The sequence below is a fragment of the Hakea prostrata genome, chromosome 9 (genome assembly GCF_041222555.1).
Source record: "Hakea prostrata isolate BN-2017 chromosome 9, UWA_Hpros_2, whole genome shotgun sequence".
Taxonomy (NCBI): domain Eukaryota; kingdom Viridiplantae; phylum Streptophyta; class Magnoliopsida; order Proteales; family Proteaceae; genus Hakea; species Hakea prostrata.
The window spans coordinates 10,501,715-10,520,290 of record NC_142608.1 but is presented as its reverse complement, the minus strand read 5'-3'; the positions used below and the strand labels follow the sequence as shown (position 1 = coordinate 10,520,290).

Sequence of the window (18,576 nt, the reverse complement as noted above, 5' to 3'; positions counted from 1 at the left end):
TCTTAGTTTCCAAGCTTAGTTGTAAATGACAAGAGTTTTTCATTTTCTCAAGCTTATTAATGAGAATTGTTGATAATATGGTATTGTTCATTATACCTACCAAAGATCTCTGTAAATTGGGATCCTCCCCTTAATGAAGATAAGTTTTTTTGAAATTTTCTTTCTTGTGATTTAAGAGTCATGCTAAAATTACCTTATAATAGATGTTCTTTGGACCACCTTGTCTTGGTGTATTTGGAATATTATAAACAAATTTCTTTTTTATGGTTAAGGCATTTCAATTCTACATATTATGAATTGGTTCTCATCTCAGATTAATGAAATTGGTGAATGTCAACACAATATTGTTTCTTCTACATCAATAAACTTTTATTTTCAAAACAACAATGCCTAATGATTTATTTTTTCTTGATTTATATAAGGTTTATACTAATAGTGCTTGGAACAAAACTATTAAGCAGGAAAGTCGTGGAGCTATCTTATGGGATTCAACTGGATGCTTTATAGCTACTCAAGCCTTTTTTTTGCCATAGTTCATCAACCACTGTTGTGAAGGCTAAAGCTATTAGAAATGAACTTCATTTAACTTTAAATTCTTATGTTGATAGATCTATTGTATTCTTAGATTGTTAGTCTATTGTTTATGTTTTAAATGGTAGTAATCAACCCATTAATAGGGTGAGTATGAGTATTATTAAAGAAATTCAGTAGTTTGCTGCAAATTTCTCTTTTGTTGATTTCAGGTTTATTAGCAAGTCTTTAAATTCTGCTGCAGATACTATTGCTCGTGGAGCAAATTTGTTTGCTCTTTCTGGGTTTCAGTGGTTTGTCCCACATCGTTTTTGTGTGTAAATAATGACTCTTCCAGGTTTATTAGCAAGGATATGTTAATATAAGATTGATAATTGTTGGACAAAAAAAAAAAAAAGCCTTGAAAGTCTTCATAATATTTTGAGGGTCTGGTTAATGTTTTATTAAAATTCTCCTTTTATGAGTAGAAGGTTTTGGGACTATTCTTTCTTTCAGTTTTAGAGTCTTGCTAAAGTTCTTTTGAGAGTTTTGTTATTTTGTGGTATTCTGGTGATTGAAGGAAGACACAATTTAAGTTCGTCGTAGCAGTCTATTTTGTGCAAGTATATCGTTGTTCGTTGTTGTATCATGGAAGACATATGTCCGTAAATCCTTAAACACACTCCAAAGGGAATGTATTTGTTTTAAGGAAAGCGTCTCACATGCCTCAATGATTCTTCCTCTTTTTCCTTATTGTTTCAATAGTTTTCCTTTATTCTTCTCCTATTGGCTCAGGTTTTATTTATATGTCCTTACATTTTTATTTTTTTTTTGTTAATTCTTTATTCCCCTTTTTATATCTACAATTTGGCCAACATTTAACTCTGCCTCAAATACTTAGCAATCATTGATGCGCCTTGTGAACCCTCCATGGAATATATCTTCATAGTCGCAAAATACTCCTCCCACATGAGTGAAGCCTCCTCTTTTGCTCACACAATGTGAATGTTGCCTAATAATCGAACCATCGAGTTACGGCAAAATGTCTAGGCCTTGCCCAAAGTTAAATAATACTTGTTTATAATTGTGCAAACCATTGCTTGGTCTCATGAAATCCTCCTCATGCACATTACAATTCCTCCATCCTCACAAGAAGTACAATATACACTTGGCCAAGAAAGAAAAAAAGGTATAGTATATAAACTATATATGAAACTAGATTTTTTTTCTTGCTAATGAGTAATAGACTTAATTACTTAAATGTTTGGAATACAGGTTGTAGCATCCACTTTCCTACAGATGAAAATTTGCAAACAACATATGTAACTGGCAATAATCACAAGAACATCTTCGGCAATTAAGTTAGTGACAACACAACAACTTGAAGAGAGACTCGAAGGCGACATGAGATGCCTCAAAGCCCAAACACAAAGTGTGAATAATAAATAACATGCTTTTTACAAATTACCTAGTGTTAGTTTCACTATTACTTTCCTGTTAACTTTAAAATTGAACTAACCATTTTGTTCATGGGCGAAGGGAACTCCCAGTTCACTCGATTCCTGTTCACTACTTGTTTAGTTAGTGTTTTTAGTTTACAAAACCTCTTCCTTCAATCTCTTAACAAATCGATAGAGAGAGCAGATAGCAGAAACAGATCGAACACACAGAATTGGGAAGTGGGTTCTTTGATTTCTTCTCTGATTGGGTCTGGTGAAAAGTTTGAGGAAAGAGACAGTTTGACATAATAAGAATTTTTATTAGAAACTTCACAAGATATATGATTACATCTTCGTTGAGATAATCGAGTTGCAGGAGCAGCTTCTCAACCACCACCTTAAAAAGTATATTCTTCTTTTTATGAAAAGTCAAAACCACCAAAAAGGAAATTCAATTTTGAGGTGCTTGAGAAATCCTACCCCAGTTCGAATTTTGGTCTTCACAATGATCCTAGACGGCAAAGTGTTGAGATCATCAATAAAACAGCAAATTAAATGATGCGGAAAGCTTAAAAAGAAAAAGACAGAAATAACTACCATCTTCTTTCGATTCTATCGGGAAAAAAAAAAAAAGCCTTGGACCATGATGGCAGAAACGTTTGCATTGAATAACGGATGAGAGGGCGTGAAGTGTAGAGTTGGATTTCGGTTAGCTTTGGTTTGTGAACAGGGAGGTTTTTTTTTTGTAAATTTGAAATTTTTTGGTGAAGAGCTTTATTCATTTAAAAGAGAAGCCCCTGGGATACAAAGTATCAATTACATCAAAGTGCAAAAGCCAAAGAACGAAAGGGGGGAGATGTTTTTTGAAACTTAAGTGATGTTTTTTAAAATAAAAAAAAAACTTATGTTTCTCTTCATCATATGGGCAAAATGGTCATTTGAGTTTTCAAAGTTAACAGGAGAAGTGACACTGGATAAGTTGTAATTTTTGAATAGGGCAACTGTGCACAGTATGTAATTTTTGTCACTTAAGTGGGTAATCAAGAATTTTGGCCCAACTTAGGTGGGCAACATGAAAAAAACTCGAAAGAGTATGAATTTGCTAGAGATGCCACTATGTAGACCCATAAATGGATTTTATTATGCTCGGATACACCAACATCCATATCCAAATCCGATACGCAAAACAAATATCAAAACTTGATCAAATATTTGGCGGAAATTTATAGGAAATTTATAGAAGGTAGCGGAATTTAAATCTGGAACTTTTTAGATATTTGATAATTATCCGATTTGATAAACTATCAAATTACTGATTGTTGATTGTCATTTGTCTTATTTTTGAATTTTGACTTTTAGTTTCTGATTACAGCTTTTCGAATCCCATTATCAGCCTTTTAGAGACAATTAATGTTTAATCTAACCGGTTTTCCATAATTTGGCCAATTGGATGGATAATTGATGTAGTTTAGGGTGAACTCAACCTATTAATTAAGGTTAACTAGTTTAGACTTTAGTGATTTTTGAAATGTCACTTGGTGAGAAACCATTTCAAATTTAGACATACGTTACTTTTTTTAACAAAAACACACACACACACACATTTATTACAACTAGATATTATATAATCCAATAATTAGTTATTTGAAGCCGATTGCTTATGGAACGGATATAGATATCTTTTGGTAAGAAAAGTTTTGAATTGGGACACTCTTAAACGAATTCAAATGTAAATTTAGAAGCAACTTTTGGCTATCCATTTACAGGTTTAATATTCCAAGGAGTATCATGCTTTCAAATGTGGTAGATATAGGATTAGTTTGATAACCCACCAAGTGTTTCTATTTTGAAAACTATTAGAAATAATTTTAATTGTTTTTTAAGCAAAAACAATTTTTTATGCTTGATCAAGCTTGCTTTCGAAGCCAAAACGCTATTAGTAGGGATTTAAAAATTTTCTTATGTTTAGAATATCAAATTCCATGAATAACACTCTCTAAACTCTTTCACTTAAACCTAGCTAGCGGCTTACTTTTGCTTTAGGAAACAGACGCAACAACAAATAATCATTGTGTCAAAATAGTTTCTTGAAGAAATTTTCCATAAATTTCAATTTCTATTTAAAAAATCACCTTAAACAAAATAGTTTTAACAATGGTTTTCGGCCTTTTTTTTTTTTTTTTTTTTCCTCAAATCAAGAAGCACCATTTTTGATAATTAGAAGGTGACCTCAATCTCGAATTCCAGGACTCCCTTATAAGCAATGACAAAAATCCTAAGCTAGGCCTTTGCTTCTTCATCTGTTGTCTGGACCTCCAACCTTCACTTCGACAAAACACACTCCTCTTCTTTCACGATAGAGCACCATCTTCACCTCTATGGTGTGAAAATTCTCCGTTGCCTCAATCAAGTGTTCTCTTGCCTAGTGGCATTGTTTTCTTTTCCTTTTACTTTTAGTACCATTTTAGGTCCTCACGCAACCTCTAAGATTCATAGCCTAGGGTTTGCCATGGGGAGGTGGTTCAATTGGTTTTGTGCTTTCACCGCTGCCATCTTGTCGATCCTCGGCATTTTGACGCATGTGCTCGAATTGTAGACAATAAGAATAAGAACACATCTTACCCAACTTGAACTAGTCTTGCTTCATCAATTCATCATCTCTACCCACAACTCTTCATTCATCATCAACCAACACTTCCTGCAAAAATTGGGTGGTATAGAGATTGCAAAGAAGGTGTCCAATGAAATGACTAGTAGCAATGTTGTTTAGTGGTATTTTTTGATTTGTGTTTTTGTAATTGTCCATTTTGTGTAGACTACACATAGGTGTTCAACCAAAACATGAAGTGTTTGGCGAAATGACTAAGAGGAAGGTTGTCTCATTGTGTTCAACCGTACAATGTACCTTTTTGCGGGCATCCTTGCGCTCTTCCCTCCCCCGTTGTCTAGTGATCTAGAAAGTTAGCTTTCTTTATGCTTAATATATTATATTGTTTAGCCTCATCTTTCTTCATTCTGGATTCTTACCAGCGCTTGATATGGAATGTTGTGTTCACAGCAATATATGTAGGGTAGTCGTTGGTTTCAACCATCCGCTACCCTAGAAACCATTGTCTCAACTAACATACAAGACAATTTTGCCATATTCCACTCCGTGGTGTTTGGTGTACTTTCGCTAATTCATGTCTAATTCTAATCATTTAGAGAGTAACACCATCACCCTTTTTAGGGGGATTCATTTAGGAATAGCTTATCATGAAATGATAATGATATGATATTAAAAGACATACTTTTTAGAAAGATTCAAGGGTAAATTTATTCAATACCAGTGATCATTCTTCTTTTTTTGGTAAACCCATTGATCATTCTTCTACTAAATTGATTTATCCTATCCGGTACCCTGAACTAAAATCAATGTTCGAATCACTTTTACTTTGCACATTGATTGATAGCTTTGAATAATTGGTTGACTATTTATTATCAAAAAGAGAAAGAAAAAAGAAAAAAAAAACAGTTGGTGACTGAAAAGTTTAACTACTTCTGCCTATTGCTTTCAAACTATTAATTATGCTTCATGTGTTTTCTTCCAAATTTTCACCAACCAACTGCCTATTAAAGTAATAGATAATTTTTATCTAGACCCCCTGAGGTTTGATTTATGTCATTTTTAGTCCAAAAAAATTGAGACTTTGCATATGCCTCTCCTGTACTATAGAAGAAGTTAATTTAAGGACAAATTATCACTTTTATGACCATTTTGCTCTCATTCTTTTTTTTTTTTATTATTTAATTTAATTTTTTTACATACACATAAAGCGTATTTTGGTTATATTTTAATATTTTATTTTAATTTTAAGATTTTTTTATAATTTTTGGATTAAAAAAGAGAGTCACGAGTTTCATGGCAGGTGGAGGAGTGTATGTAAAAAAATTAAAGTAAAAAAAATAAAAATAAGGGCAAATTGGTCATAAAAGTGATAACTTGTCCTTGAATTGACTTCTTCTATAGTATAGGGGAGGTAGATGCAAAGTCTCAGTTTTTTTAGATTAAAAATAACATAAACCAAACCTCAGGGGGTCTGGATGAAAATTACTTAAAATAATTTTCATCCAACTAATCTTATAATCGAACAACTTTTTAAAGATTGATTTGTTATTTATTATTATTATAATTATTTTTGGTAAGTCTTTAATGACAACAACATTAAACAACCATGCAAACACTCAAGTTGCTTTATATGCTCCTACCAAAAAATAAAGTTGCTTTATGTATTAATCAATTTATTTTACGTAATAATTTTTAACATATGTTTTCTGTATTTAGATTCGATGCTACATCATATCAAGTTACCAACAGTCAAGAAGGACAAGGTGAATTAAATGAAGAAAGGAAAAATCAGAAGCATTCACATTTTAAAACTAGGAATTGACCTTAAACATAGGAATAAGTACCTCAAATATGAGGAAAATCTGAGGCTGTATAGTGATATAGCAACCAGTAAAAACAGTAGAACTAAAATTTGTTGGAAGATTTAAATTATTTTTAGAAAGAGCAGCAATGCTTTAGCAAGCTTAAAGTGGATGATCACTTGGACATCTCACATTTTAAATAATCCTACCATTAAATGCAACTTTCTGAAGTCAATAATTGCTCACCAACTTTAATTCAACAATGAGTACAGAATTATAAGAAGCTCTTTAAGGTATATTTTAAATAAAGACAATTGGCAAAAAAATACACTTATGTAGTTGGCATTGAAGAACTTTGGCATGAGAAGCATATCCTAAAGACGCATTGCATCAATAATCCATAATACCAAACAAATAAGTACATTCAAGGCAATCTAGACATCGTAATTTCATTCCAACCAAAGATAAACCTAAATAAAGCAACATAAAACTTCTCTATAATGGGCAACACCATAATTCAAGAAGGTTTTAATGAGGTTCCTACAAAGGAATAAAAAGAAATCAATATCAATCTACCTTCAATGTTATCAGCCAAGGTCTTAGATGAAGCCAATACACTATTGTCCTGGGTTGTCTACTATTTAGCGTTGATGAAAAGTTATTCTCAAACCTGAATCCTCACTTCTCGATTGCCGATTAAACATGAAGAAACCTTTGTATCTTTTTCTTTTATTCTCTTTTAAATGAAGTCCGTCTACGTCTGTTGTAGGAGGGTGTCCTTCAACACAAGCTTTCAAAACCCTCAACTCCTCTTCATCAATCCGCTCCTATATAATTTAAGCAAACAAAAAGGAATTCAAAAAATGGATTGTTAAATATAACAACAGCAATACAAACACAGAGAGAGGGAAAGTAATTTGAATTTTGAGTTGCTTATGCAATTATGGATAGAAAATTGCCATTAAATAAGCAAATGAAAATTTGCTACAATAAAAGGATGAATCAAAGACTATACACTGATGAAGAGAGTAAACCAGGCATTAGGCAATAGGAGATCAGAGGTAGGTTTCAACTATTTAAATCTTCTTGTTGTTGACCTTAAAACGAAGAGAGCGGAGAGCGTTTGGTTGTTGGAATTGAAGGAACCATGGCTAGCTATTGATAATTTTGTACTCAAGAATTTTGGGAGTAGATATGGAAATTTTGTAGTTCCAATTAAAAGACAGATGTTTGGTTTTAGGGAGACAAATCTTCTTAGTAACACTCCTTAGGTTTTGCTGAGAACTTAGGAGTTGGCGTCATGTAGTTTTGTTTTATTTTATCTTAGGTGACAATGGGGTTCTTCGTTCTTTAGGCTAAGTTTGATGCTGCAGCGGCATACGAAGAAGGCAATCGGAGAAAATCAAGCAACTAAAGTCCTCATTCATTTTTGCGGTCATGTTTTAGAGGTTTTTACACATAGTGGGTTTGGGGATGCAATGTTTCAAGTGCGGGCTTTTGTGTGCTTATGCTGGTTAGTGTTTTTGTTTGAAAGGGTATGTTGAAAACGAAAATATATGTTCTTTTGTGAGGGGTATTTTGGTCTATTGAAAAAACATACCATAATTGAACTCAGGTGGCAGCTCTTAGGTTTTGTGAACGGATACATGTCTATTCAAGGGGGTATTTTGGTCAACCAAAATACATACCACAACTTTTGTGAACGGGTACATGTCTATTCAAGAACCAAAATACATATCACAATTTTGTGAACGGGTGCATGTCTATTCAGGAGATATTTTGGTCAACTAAAATACATACCACAATTGTTAAAGTTTAAAGTTTTCTTTTTATATAGTAGTATGATATGATTGGGCATAAAAAGAATGGGAAGAAACACATTATGACCATTAAATTAGATATGATTGCATGGAATGGAATTTATAAGGAAGACACTGTATTTGGTTTCTGTGACTTGTGGGTGGGAGTGATCATGTCTTGCTTGAGCTCTGTTTCTTATCAAATTCTATTGAATGGTGTACTCCAACCTCCCATAACTCCTACTAAAGGGATTAGACAAGGAGACCCACTCTCCCTTGCCCTCTTCGTGTTGTGTTCACAAGTGTTGAGTGCTATGCTTATTGAGGCTAGAGAAGTAGATATTATTTGTGGTGTTTGAATTAGAAACATAACTTAGTCTCTTACCCACTTACTTTTCGCAGATGACAGTATTATTTTCATTGAAATCAAAGTGAAAGAAGTGCATAATTTGAAGGAATGCTTGGAATTATTGTAAAGCAAGTGGCTAATGTATCAATTTTCAAAAATCAAGTGTCACATTCTCTCCTAGTATCCCTTTGAAATTTAGAAGATGGTTTGCAAGGATACTAAATATTCCTCTCTCCTCAAGTCAAAGAAATATTTAGGGCTGCCCAAGGAATTTGGCCTTTCCAAGTTGGAGCTGTTTAAAGAAATAAATGAGAAGGTGGGGAGTAAACTTCAGGGTTGGAGAAAGAAGCTTCTATCTAAGGCTGGAAAAGAAGTGATGATCAAATTGGTTTATCTCTCTATGCAAAATTACGTTGCATCCCATTTTAAGCTTCTAGAGGCTCATCACAACAAGTTAAAGCAAGCTAGTAGTCAATTTTATTGGGGGTGACAAAGAAGAAAAGAATGCATTTTGTTGGGTTTCATGGAGCAAAATGTGCAAAGCTAAGGATAGAGGGGGTTTTGGTTTTAGGGACCCCTCTACCCATAATAGAGCTATGTTGGGCAGATCGGTTCGGAGAATTTGGTCCAATTAGGGGAGCTATTGGTCTAAAATTTTCAAATCTTTGTACCTTCCTCACTCTAACTTCTTACACGCTTCTCTTGGTAATTCTCCATCTTGGGCATGGAGAGGAGTGATGATTCATAGAGAGGTTTTAAAGCAATGTTGTATTGGCTTAGGTGAGCTCATTGATGTGTGGGAGGATGGTTGGGTGAAGTCTACTTGGAATTTTAAAATTCACCACCAGGAATTTAAGGAAATAATAAATTTTACCAAGGTAAATGAGCTTATTGATCAAGAGACAAGGCAATGGAGAGCTAATTTGTTTCAAAATACTTTTCACATTGATGATTCAAAAGAAATTTGAAAATCAAGCTGGGTTTATTTCAATTGGAAAACCATCAAGTATGGGGTCCAGCCAAGAATGGGGTTTTCTCAACAAATTCAGCATATCACCATTTATGCAACTTGAAGGAGTATGAAAAAGAAGCATCTACAATGGGTAATATCCTTGTGCAATTTTGGAAGAATGTTTGGGCTTACAATGCCCCTCTTAGGGTGAGAAGCTTTATTTGGAGACCCTGTAACCATGCTCTTAGTACTGGACAACAACAACAACAACAACAACAATAAGCCTTGTCCCAACTAAATGGGGTCGGCTACATGGATTCTTGCCCTCCAATCATTTCTGTTCGAGGCCATGCTAGATACAAGGCCTAAGCTATACATATCCTTTCTCACCACTTCTCCTAAGGTTATCTTAGGTCTACCCCTAGCTCTTCTAGTTCCTTCAATATGGATTATATCACTTCTCCGTACAGGAGCATTTATAGGTCTCCGTTGAACGTGGCCGTGCCACCTCAAACAACTTTCTCTAAGCTTATCACTTATGGGAGCAACTCCTAGACCAACTCTAATATGATCGTTTCTTATCTTATCCATCCTAGTTTTGCCACTCATCCATCTTAGCATCCTCATTTCTGCTACACTAAGTTTATTTATATGATTCTTTTTAACAGCCCAACACTCTGCACCATACATCATAGCTGGTCGAACAACGGTCCTATAAAATTTTCCTTTAAGCTTTAATGGAATACGCCGATCACATAAAACCCTGGACGCACCTCTCCACTTCATCCACCCTATTTTAATTCTTTGGGAAACCTCATCTTCTAAATCACCTCTTTTACTTATGATTGAACCTAGGTACCTAAAACAATCACTCTGAGGAATCTCTTTATCGTCAAGTATCACCACCTCATCATCTGCCCGATCATGACTAAAGTTACAAACTAAATATTCTGTCTTCGATCTACTAAGTTTAAAGCCTTTTGATTCCAAAGCTAATCTCCATGATTCTAATTTGGTATTAATCCCCACTTGGTTCTCATCAATCAACACAATATCATCCGCAAAAAGCATACACCAGGGGACCTCATCTTGAATGTCTTTGGTTAATTCATCCATTACCAGTGCAAATAGATATGGGCTTAAAGTTGACCCTTGATGTAGCCCAACTGTTATCGGGAATTCATTACTTTGTCCCCCCACTGTTCTAACACTAGTCACCGAACCATCATACATATCCTTAACTATATCTATATATTTACTTGCAACACTTCTTTTCTCTAGTACTTGCCAAATTAACGCTCTAGGGACTCTATCATAAGCTTTTTCTAGGTCAATAAATACCATATGAAGATCTTTCCTACATTCTCTTAGTACTGGAGCAAATCTAAAAAGAAAAGGCTTGTTGAGAGATGTGATCTACCAAAGGTGTGAGCAAGTTGAAGAGTCAGAGGATCATTTGTTTATGGAGTGCCGATTTGCCAGATCAATATGGTTTGGTTCAACCTTCTCTTATGCCCTCCCTCTGTAACCTAGATTTTCACCTTTATGTTATGGACTAGATGAAGCTGATTATTGGCCAAGTAAAAAGTGAGGTCATCGAGCTGGACTAGCTACCATGATATGCTGGCAACTATAGCTAACTAGGAATGAGCTAATCTTTTAAGGAAAGAAAACCTCGCCACAACAAGTATCACAAAGAGCGTCTGCCCAAGTTTAGGAAGTATGCAACTATAAATCCCTATCTACTAACCCTTCAACTGCACTGGAAGAGACGAAAAGCTATAAGTCGTAGTGTTGGTCCCCCTTTAGGTGATTATGTGAAACTCAATTCAGTTATCTCTTTGATGATCTATAAAGGTGGGTTGGGTTTCATTGTAAGATACTCTAGAGGTGAGCAATTAGTTGTGGTCTCCATTCCTACTGATTTTTTTTGAAATTATTGAAGGTGAGGCCTTGGCGTTAAGAGAAGGACTTCTTCAATGTTTAAGTGAAGGCTTATGGTGGGTTAAAGCAGAGGTGGATTGCCAACTCTTAGCTAATTTTGTCAATGTGATAGCAGAGGTTTCTATCATCATTCACAATGTGAATAAGGAAATCAATTTCTTACCCTCTAAATTTTTAGATTGTTTATTTGTATTTTTTCCAAGGGAGATTAATAGCTGTGTTGACTCCCTCACAAGGATGGTTGTCTCTGTGCCGAGCATAGTTGATTGGCCCAAGTCCACATCTTGGTTATCTAAGCTTTGAATCTCGGATATTTGTTATTCTTTGAATGAATGAATGGTGAATTACCCAAAAAACTACCCCATGTCAGTCAACTACTCTAAGACTTCACACACCTTTCAATAGCCTTTCTTGTCCCAACTTGAAGATTTTGCATCTGAATCTAGCTGAAACCCATCATAGGAACGCTAGTGACTTCAGATGCTTCTCCGTCAATCAAAATCATAGTGCTTCATTACCCATTTCAAGGATCTCCAATTTGAAGAACAATCAACAACATGAAGCAGAGGACTCCATTAAAAAAACAAACTAGTAAGTTCACTTAAAAAACAAACCAGTGAGTTCACTATTGCAATCCTCGGACAAGGGAGATCTACCCAAGAATGGTACTATAAGTGGGTCTGTGAAGGTGACCCCCAGACCACCTCCCATGGATCCCAGAGCGACTTTGAAGAACAAAACAGAGAAAGGGAACTTTACTAATTCTTCTTTGAAGCAGTAATAGGGTTTCTACATAGATGTAAGCGATGGTTTTTTTTTTGGGGGGGGGGGGGGGGGGGAAGAGAGATTTCTAGCAGGAAGTTTGTGGTGGCTAGTGTCTTCCGGTAGGCAAGGGGTAGGAAACACCCATTGAATGAGTTAAAGGGGGGTAAGGGCATTTAAGTCATTTAGTGAATCATATTAGGGGCAATAATGTCATTTCACTACCCAAAGAGTATTAATGTATTTGGATAATTTACATTTACATTTTTAAACGAGTTAAATGGAATTAAAAGCATTTAGGTCATTTTATCCATAAAAGTTAACGCTTAACCCAAAAAAAAGAAAAAAGAAAAAAGAAAAAAAGAAAAAACAAACGAAGAAAACAAAGAAGAAAAGAAAAGAAAAGAAGAAGAAGAAGGATCATTGGTTTCACACTTTTACGGTTTCACCTAGGGATGTCAATGGATAACCAAAATTCGTTTCCGTTTTCGAATTCGCATCCACATCCTTTTAGGGGTATCTGAATCCGTCCGATTACTAATAAAAAGCGGATATGGTATACCCCTTTCTTATTGATTATTATCCGTCCGATAAAATTATCTGATTAAATTACTTATTTAGATTTATTTTTCTTATTTTTATAAATTTTTTACCTGTGATATGTGACTATTGTTCTAGATTTTCTACTAGAATAGCTACTAAAGTTGTTAAATTCTTAAATTTCAAACTTAACCCTCACAAATAAAATGATAAAAATGTAAATAGGTAGTCAGAAAACTTGTATTCAATCTGTATTCATGCATATTTAGAAGAATCTACTTGAGAAAATAACTATCAAAAAATCATCTGAATTCGACTGAATCCATCAAAAAATCGATAGAATATTATTCGAATCCGTCCGAATATAATAGAATTCGGATATGGTATTATCACTGTTCGACCCAAATCCGATCACGCCCTTAGTTTCACTCCAATATTAGAGGGTGTCGCGTACAAAACTCTAAAATAAAAGAGGGTTTTCCACTGTCGTGGCTTGGTTACAGCGAGGAAATCTGCGGCTACATTTCACTGGGACTCGGCTTACTCTGAAATTTCAGGAGATGGCTATTTCACTTTTCGCAGCTCTTTTGAGATCAACCGCCAGGCATGTATCTGATAACCTGATATCCTGCAAAATTTTCCGAAACTTAACCTGACGCTAAGAGAGAGAATAGGGTTGCATTGCGATTCTAAATTCTAGATTTCAAGAGGGTTTCAAATTAGGGTTCTAAAGGGACGGTTCCGTAAAGTTGCGACTCTTATCTTTGTTTTCCAGTTTGATCCGTAAAGTCTCCAGTGATCTCTAATGAGTTTTCACAGGAATTTCCCTTGGAAAAATGTCCTTCCAAGTATTTGGTATCCCTAAGCACCCCCAAAGCACCTCATTGCTTCCTAAGCTTTACTGGATTTTCTCCTTTTTGTGTTTTATTAATCTTAATGTTTCGTTCTTCCAGTTGGATATTTATATAGGTTTTCGCAGGTCGTGGCTATAACATTACGGTCGCTACTGGTTGCAGGATGACATAATCGTGGCAGTGAAGTGATCCACACAATTTTCTCTGTTTTAGAGATAGAGAGTGAGCAAGAAAATGGAAGGAATTTCATACCAACGATTCCCGAAGGTGAAGATACGGGAAATGAAGGATGATTTCATCAAGTTCGAGCTTCGGGAGACGGATGCTAGCATTGCAAATGCCCTTCGCCGTGTGATGATTGCAGAGGTTCCCACAATCGCAATTGATCTGGTTGAGATTGACGGGAACTCATCAGTGCTTAATGATGAGTTCATTGCCCACCGTCTTGGTCTTATTCCTCTTACCAGTGACCGTGCCATGGGCATGCGATTCTCCCGTGATTGTGATGCCTGTGATGGTGACGGTCAATGTGAATATTGCTCGGTTGAGTTCCATCTCCATGTCCGCTGTGACTCAGACCAGACCACCGACGTAACCAGCCATGATCTTGTGACTTCTGATCTCTCTGTCGTTCCTGTTGATACGGCGCAGCGCTCTGAATCTGCTGATTCTTCTGAGCAGAGGTAACTTATTCGGTTGATTTTCTCCTCCTTCAATCTGCACAGTACGGTTTTCACAATCTAACAATTTATATGTTGATGTTTTACGTGGTTGTCAGGGGAATAACCATCGTGAAGTTGCGAAGGGGTCAAGAACTAAGATTGAGAGCAATAGCACGCAAAGGGATTGGCAAAGATCATGCAAAATGGTCACCTGCTGCAACCGTTACTTTTATGTATGAACCAGATATTCATATCAATGAAGATTTGATGGAAACATTGTCACTTGATGAGAAGAGAGAGTGGGTTGAGAGTAGCCCAACTAAAGTTTTTGGATTGGACCCGAATACTCAACAGGTATATAACTGTTTCAAATTTTATTTGCAGTTAGTAATATTAATATTTTGTATTTGTTGAGAACGAAGGCAACTCATCAGTGCTTAATGGCTTCATTGCGATCAACTTGGTATTGTCCTTATGATCAGGGACCGTACCATGGGCATGCTATTCTATTATGATTGTAATGCTTGTATGAGTTCCACTCTCATTAGATTCAACTGAGAACCTACACTCTTGGCTCTTGGAAGTTAGTGTCTTTAGGAGCAGTAAAAGGATTGATGTAACTTGTATTGTATTCAATAGACTAGATCAAAACGTTCAAAAGAAAAGAAGTTGATCAACTTGAAATTTTGATATATGGTGGTTAAAATGATGAAAGTGAAGTTCCAGGGTAGTGGAAGAGATTTTATGAATGGTAGTGTTTGTTAAATGTTTTGGAGATAGGTTTATTTTCACCAAGCTTGTTTTGGAGAATTTTAATTTTTGTTCGTGGCTGGAATTGCTATTTACTAGTGTTGTAAGGGAGTTACTAGGGAGTTAGTTAAGGCTGGAAAAGTAGTTTTTATAGAGTTATTTCTTTCCTCTCCATTCCCCCTCCTTTTCCATTTCGGGGTTCAGTAAAGACTATTTGGAGATGCTAGAGGAGACAAGGAAGGAAGGATGGGTGCTTCTATGCCATTAAGTTGAAGCCAAGATGATCGTCTTCTTCAATCCACTCCTCTTTTTCATACTTCATTCCTACAACAAACGATTCCTGTTGGATAGTCATATTCATCTTAACCCCATTTGAAAGAATGTGCATTCTTCTATCAAAGATGGCAGACCATAAACCCTGTACCTTACCCTCTTTGATGTACCTAGGTCGAATGGAATCAACTAGGGGTCCATTACGCAGTCAACTGTATGAGGAAGCTAATGGTGAAGCTTTGGGGATCCATGGTAGAGCTTTGAATACTGAATTTAAAATTCCAGCAAATTAGGGTTTGGCTTCTGGTTTAGGAAAAAGGAATCTATGGAGAAACCAGGATTTTAGAGTCGGAATTTAGGTCTTTTGTTGTTGTTGTGGTGGTGGTGTTGGGGGTGGGGAGTAGGAGGGGTTATTTGGTAGAAGTGTTGGACAAAATTGACGGTTAGATCACGAGATCTTGGAATTCGCCCTTCTCATTATGGAGGCAGTGATCCAAATTTGCAAGGATTCTAATGGTCGGATGCAAGGTAATTACAATTTTATGGAATTTTACGGAATTAGGAACCTCCAGATGAACAGTACGTGAAAAGAAAAAACAATATGACATTGGAAACTTAGTGTTTTTGAAGGATTAGGAGAAGCATTGGAGCTGGGAATGTAATCAAATGACTGTTATTGAAGGAAATCTTGGCAGCAGCTTGGTGATAGATCTATTGGATAAAAACCTGAAATAACTTAAAGAAATCATCTTGAAGGTAGCTTGATTCAAACCTTTTGGGCAGTTTCACTCCACAAGGATTCAACTGGTTCCACACCAATCCTGCAGGAGTTTAGATTTAATACTAAAAATTCTCACATAGGAGGAAACATTTCAGTGGTGTTTTAGCTGAGAACTGATGTAAAATCTCGTTACTATAAAGCCTTTGGAATTATTTCATGAATGTTTCAGTCGGTAGATTAATTCATGCGGGCCATCTATATTTTTGGTGACACGTTTTATCAGTCCAGAGTATGGTTTTATTACTAAGCTTAGCACTGCCACTTGGTTCTCTTTGTGAGAAGATAACTGAAATCTTTCTTATAAGGTGGGGGCATTGCTTTCTAAATGCGGTACCTGCAAATTCAACCCATGAACCTAGTCCACTCTGTTGCTGGCTTGGGACCGAGTACATTACTTGCTGAGTTGATATGGAAGACACTGAATAGCATAGATTTCAAGTTACTTCAATTATGTTCTATCAGTTAACCAATATTATCTTCTGGCAATGAATACTGACTGTTCTTATTTCATAATAAGCAAGTCAGTCAGCCTTTCAGGTAATACTTTACGTATTCACTTAACTGTTTCAGGTTGTTGTGATTGATCCTGAGGCATACACATATGATGATGAAGTGATTAAGAAAGCAGATGCCATGGGAAAGCCTGGACTGGTAGAAATCTATGGCAAAGAAGACAGTTTCATTTTTACAGTTGAGTCTACCGGTGCCGTCAAAGCCGCACAATTATTCATCAATGCGATTGAAGTTCTTAAACTGAAGCTGGATGCAGTTCGCCTTTCAGAGGACACTGAAGAAGCTGATGATCAGTTTGGTGAATTGGGTGCACACATGCGAGGAGGGTGATTATTGTTCTAGCTTGTTTGTATGAGGAGGCATTTGATGGAAAAGAAAACCAGCTTCCATAAAGGAAATGTGCTTCACATTGCATGAATTTTCAACATTCTGATAGTGATATGAGAACCAAAGAAATGAAGTAGGTTTGGCAATCCTTGGAACAGCAGATTTTCTATAATGTAGGTTTTTACTGAAAACTTATGCCATCTATTTGTAAAACATGATTTTTAGGAATCTTCCTGGCTTGAGAACTGGCTGCTTTATTTTCCTGCTGAGTTTACCTTGTTCTGACTAGCTTTAGCGGCTCTTATTTGAACTTGGGCACTGATATTTTGTTGCATGGTTTTTCATTAGCTGTGTGGAAAGATAACTGGATTAAGAAAGGGAAGCACAACTCTCTATGTTAGATGGGTGACTAATGGGTTCAGTGGTTAAAGCAAAGCTAACCGGTTGTGAGGGAGAAGGAACCCGGTAAGTCAAATGAAAACCAGATTGAGACGTCTGATACAACAGGTAAACCGGTTTGTACTATTTCAAATTTGGACCTTGTGTGTTCTGGTCTTTCATGGAGTCTGGAAAAATTTGTATTAATTGAAGCAGATAAACCAGGGATCTGTTCAATAACAAAGAAGTATCCATAATAAAAAGGTGGAATATTCCACTAAGACTGAACCAAGGAGAGCGTAGATGTTTTTTTAGCAAGAAAGTCGGCAAATATATTGCCTTCCCGAGGAATGTAATGAAAATAAACATGCTGAAAATAGGAGGACAACCTCTTAATATTAGAAATTAAGCTAAGACTCTTCCAATCTAGTGAAGAGGGGTGACCCTGTAGAGCAAAAATTGCATCTAAACAGTTAGAATTAATTTGAAGGTTAGAAACCTCCAAAATTTCTCTAGCAATAAACCATCTCTAATTGCTTCCAACTCTATAGTCGTTGTCGAACTTCCTGGTCCAACCTTGCTTTGAGCTGCATCAAAAGAGCCAACCGTATCCCAGAGAATACATCCCCTACCACCTTTTTTCGATATGTTATCCCATGAGCCTGAGCCATCAACAAAGACTTAGAAATAATCCCAATCCTTAGCTGGATGAAGTGAAATTTGTTGAACCGAATTTCTATCAACCAAAGTAGTGCAAAAATGATTTTGAATATCTACAAATAACAAAGTAGAACATTGTTGTATATGTCCAATAGAAGCTTCTATCCTTTTATACATATTTGCATTTCTAGAATTTCATATACACCAAATTGGATGTTATTCTCTTGATGTCTGGGACTTTCACATCTACCCCGTCATTGCTTGCTTCATTGTTAGGTGGTGTAGTGCTAGGGGTTTCCTCTCCTAGTCTATGGGTGGACCGGTTAATCGCTGGACAAGTTTCCTTGTAGCTGGTTTTATCTGCTCGGATGAATGTGGCCAAACCTTGTGAAACCTGGTTCACTGGTTTCTCCATCTAGCTTTCGTCTGGATCGATCAAATATGTTATGTTCATTAAAGCTCGTTATTAATGTAATGCAAAGAATCTAATTTTGTTAATTTTAATTTTTTTTCTATTAGAAACTTAAAATTTTTAATTTTTAAATTTATTTTATAGATACCCAAAGACATTCCCTCATAAGTTGTACTTCTCACATGGGTGATGATTATCTCAAAGATTTAAATTAAATTAGCTGTCAAGGAGTAATCGTTTAACAGTATATTGAATGGTTAC

At 35.8% G+C, this 18,576-nt stretch overlaps 1 protein-coding gene across 3 annotated transcripts; it reads left to right on the top strand.

The window, feature by feature from the left end:
• The first annotated feature begins 13,150 nt into the window (after window positions 1-13,150).
• On the top strand, window positions 13,151-18,088 carry LOC149004601 (DNA-directed RNA polymerases II, IV and V subunit 3-like). Of its 3 annotated transcripts, XR_016175639.1 has the most exons (5): window positions 13,151-13,309; window positions 13,722-14,242; window positions 14,338-14,575; window positions 16,596-17,038; window positions 17,214-18,088. XR_016175639.1 is itself a non-coding variant. In XM_089169159.1 (4 exons), the coding sequence occupies exons 2-4, from the start codon at window positions 13,794-13,796 to the stop codon at window positions 16,866-16,868; spliced, it is 960 nt and encodes a 319-aa protein (XP_089025285.1). In that variant the 5' UTR covers window positions 13,151-13,309; window positions 13,722-13,793; the 3' UTR covers window positions 16,869-17,206. The 3 variants fall into 3 exon arrangements, 2 of the variants coding, with proteins under 2 accessions (XP_089025285.1, XP_089025286.1); XM_089169159.1 differs by lacking the exon at window positions 17,214-18,088 and having other exon boundaries at window positions 16,596-17,206; XM_089169160.1 differs by lacking the exons at window positions 13,151-13,309; window positions 17,214-18,088 and adding an exon at window positions 13,316-13,560 and having other exon boundaries at window positions 16,596-17,206.
• The last annotated feature ends 488 nt before the right edge of the window (window positions 18,089-18,576 follow it).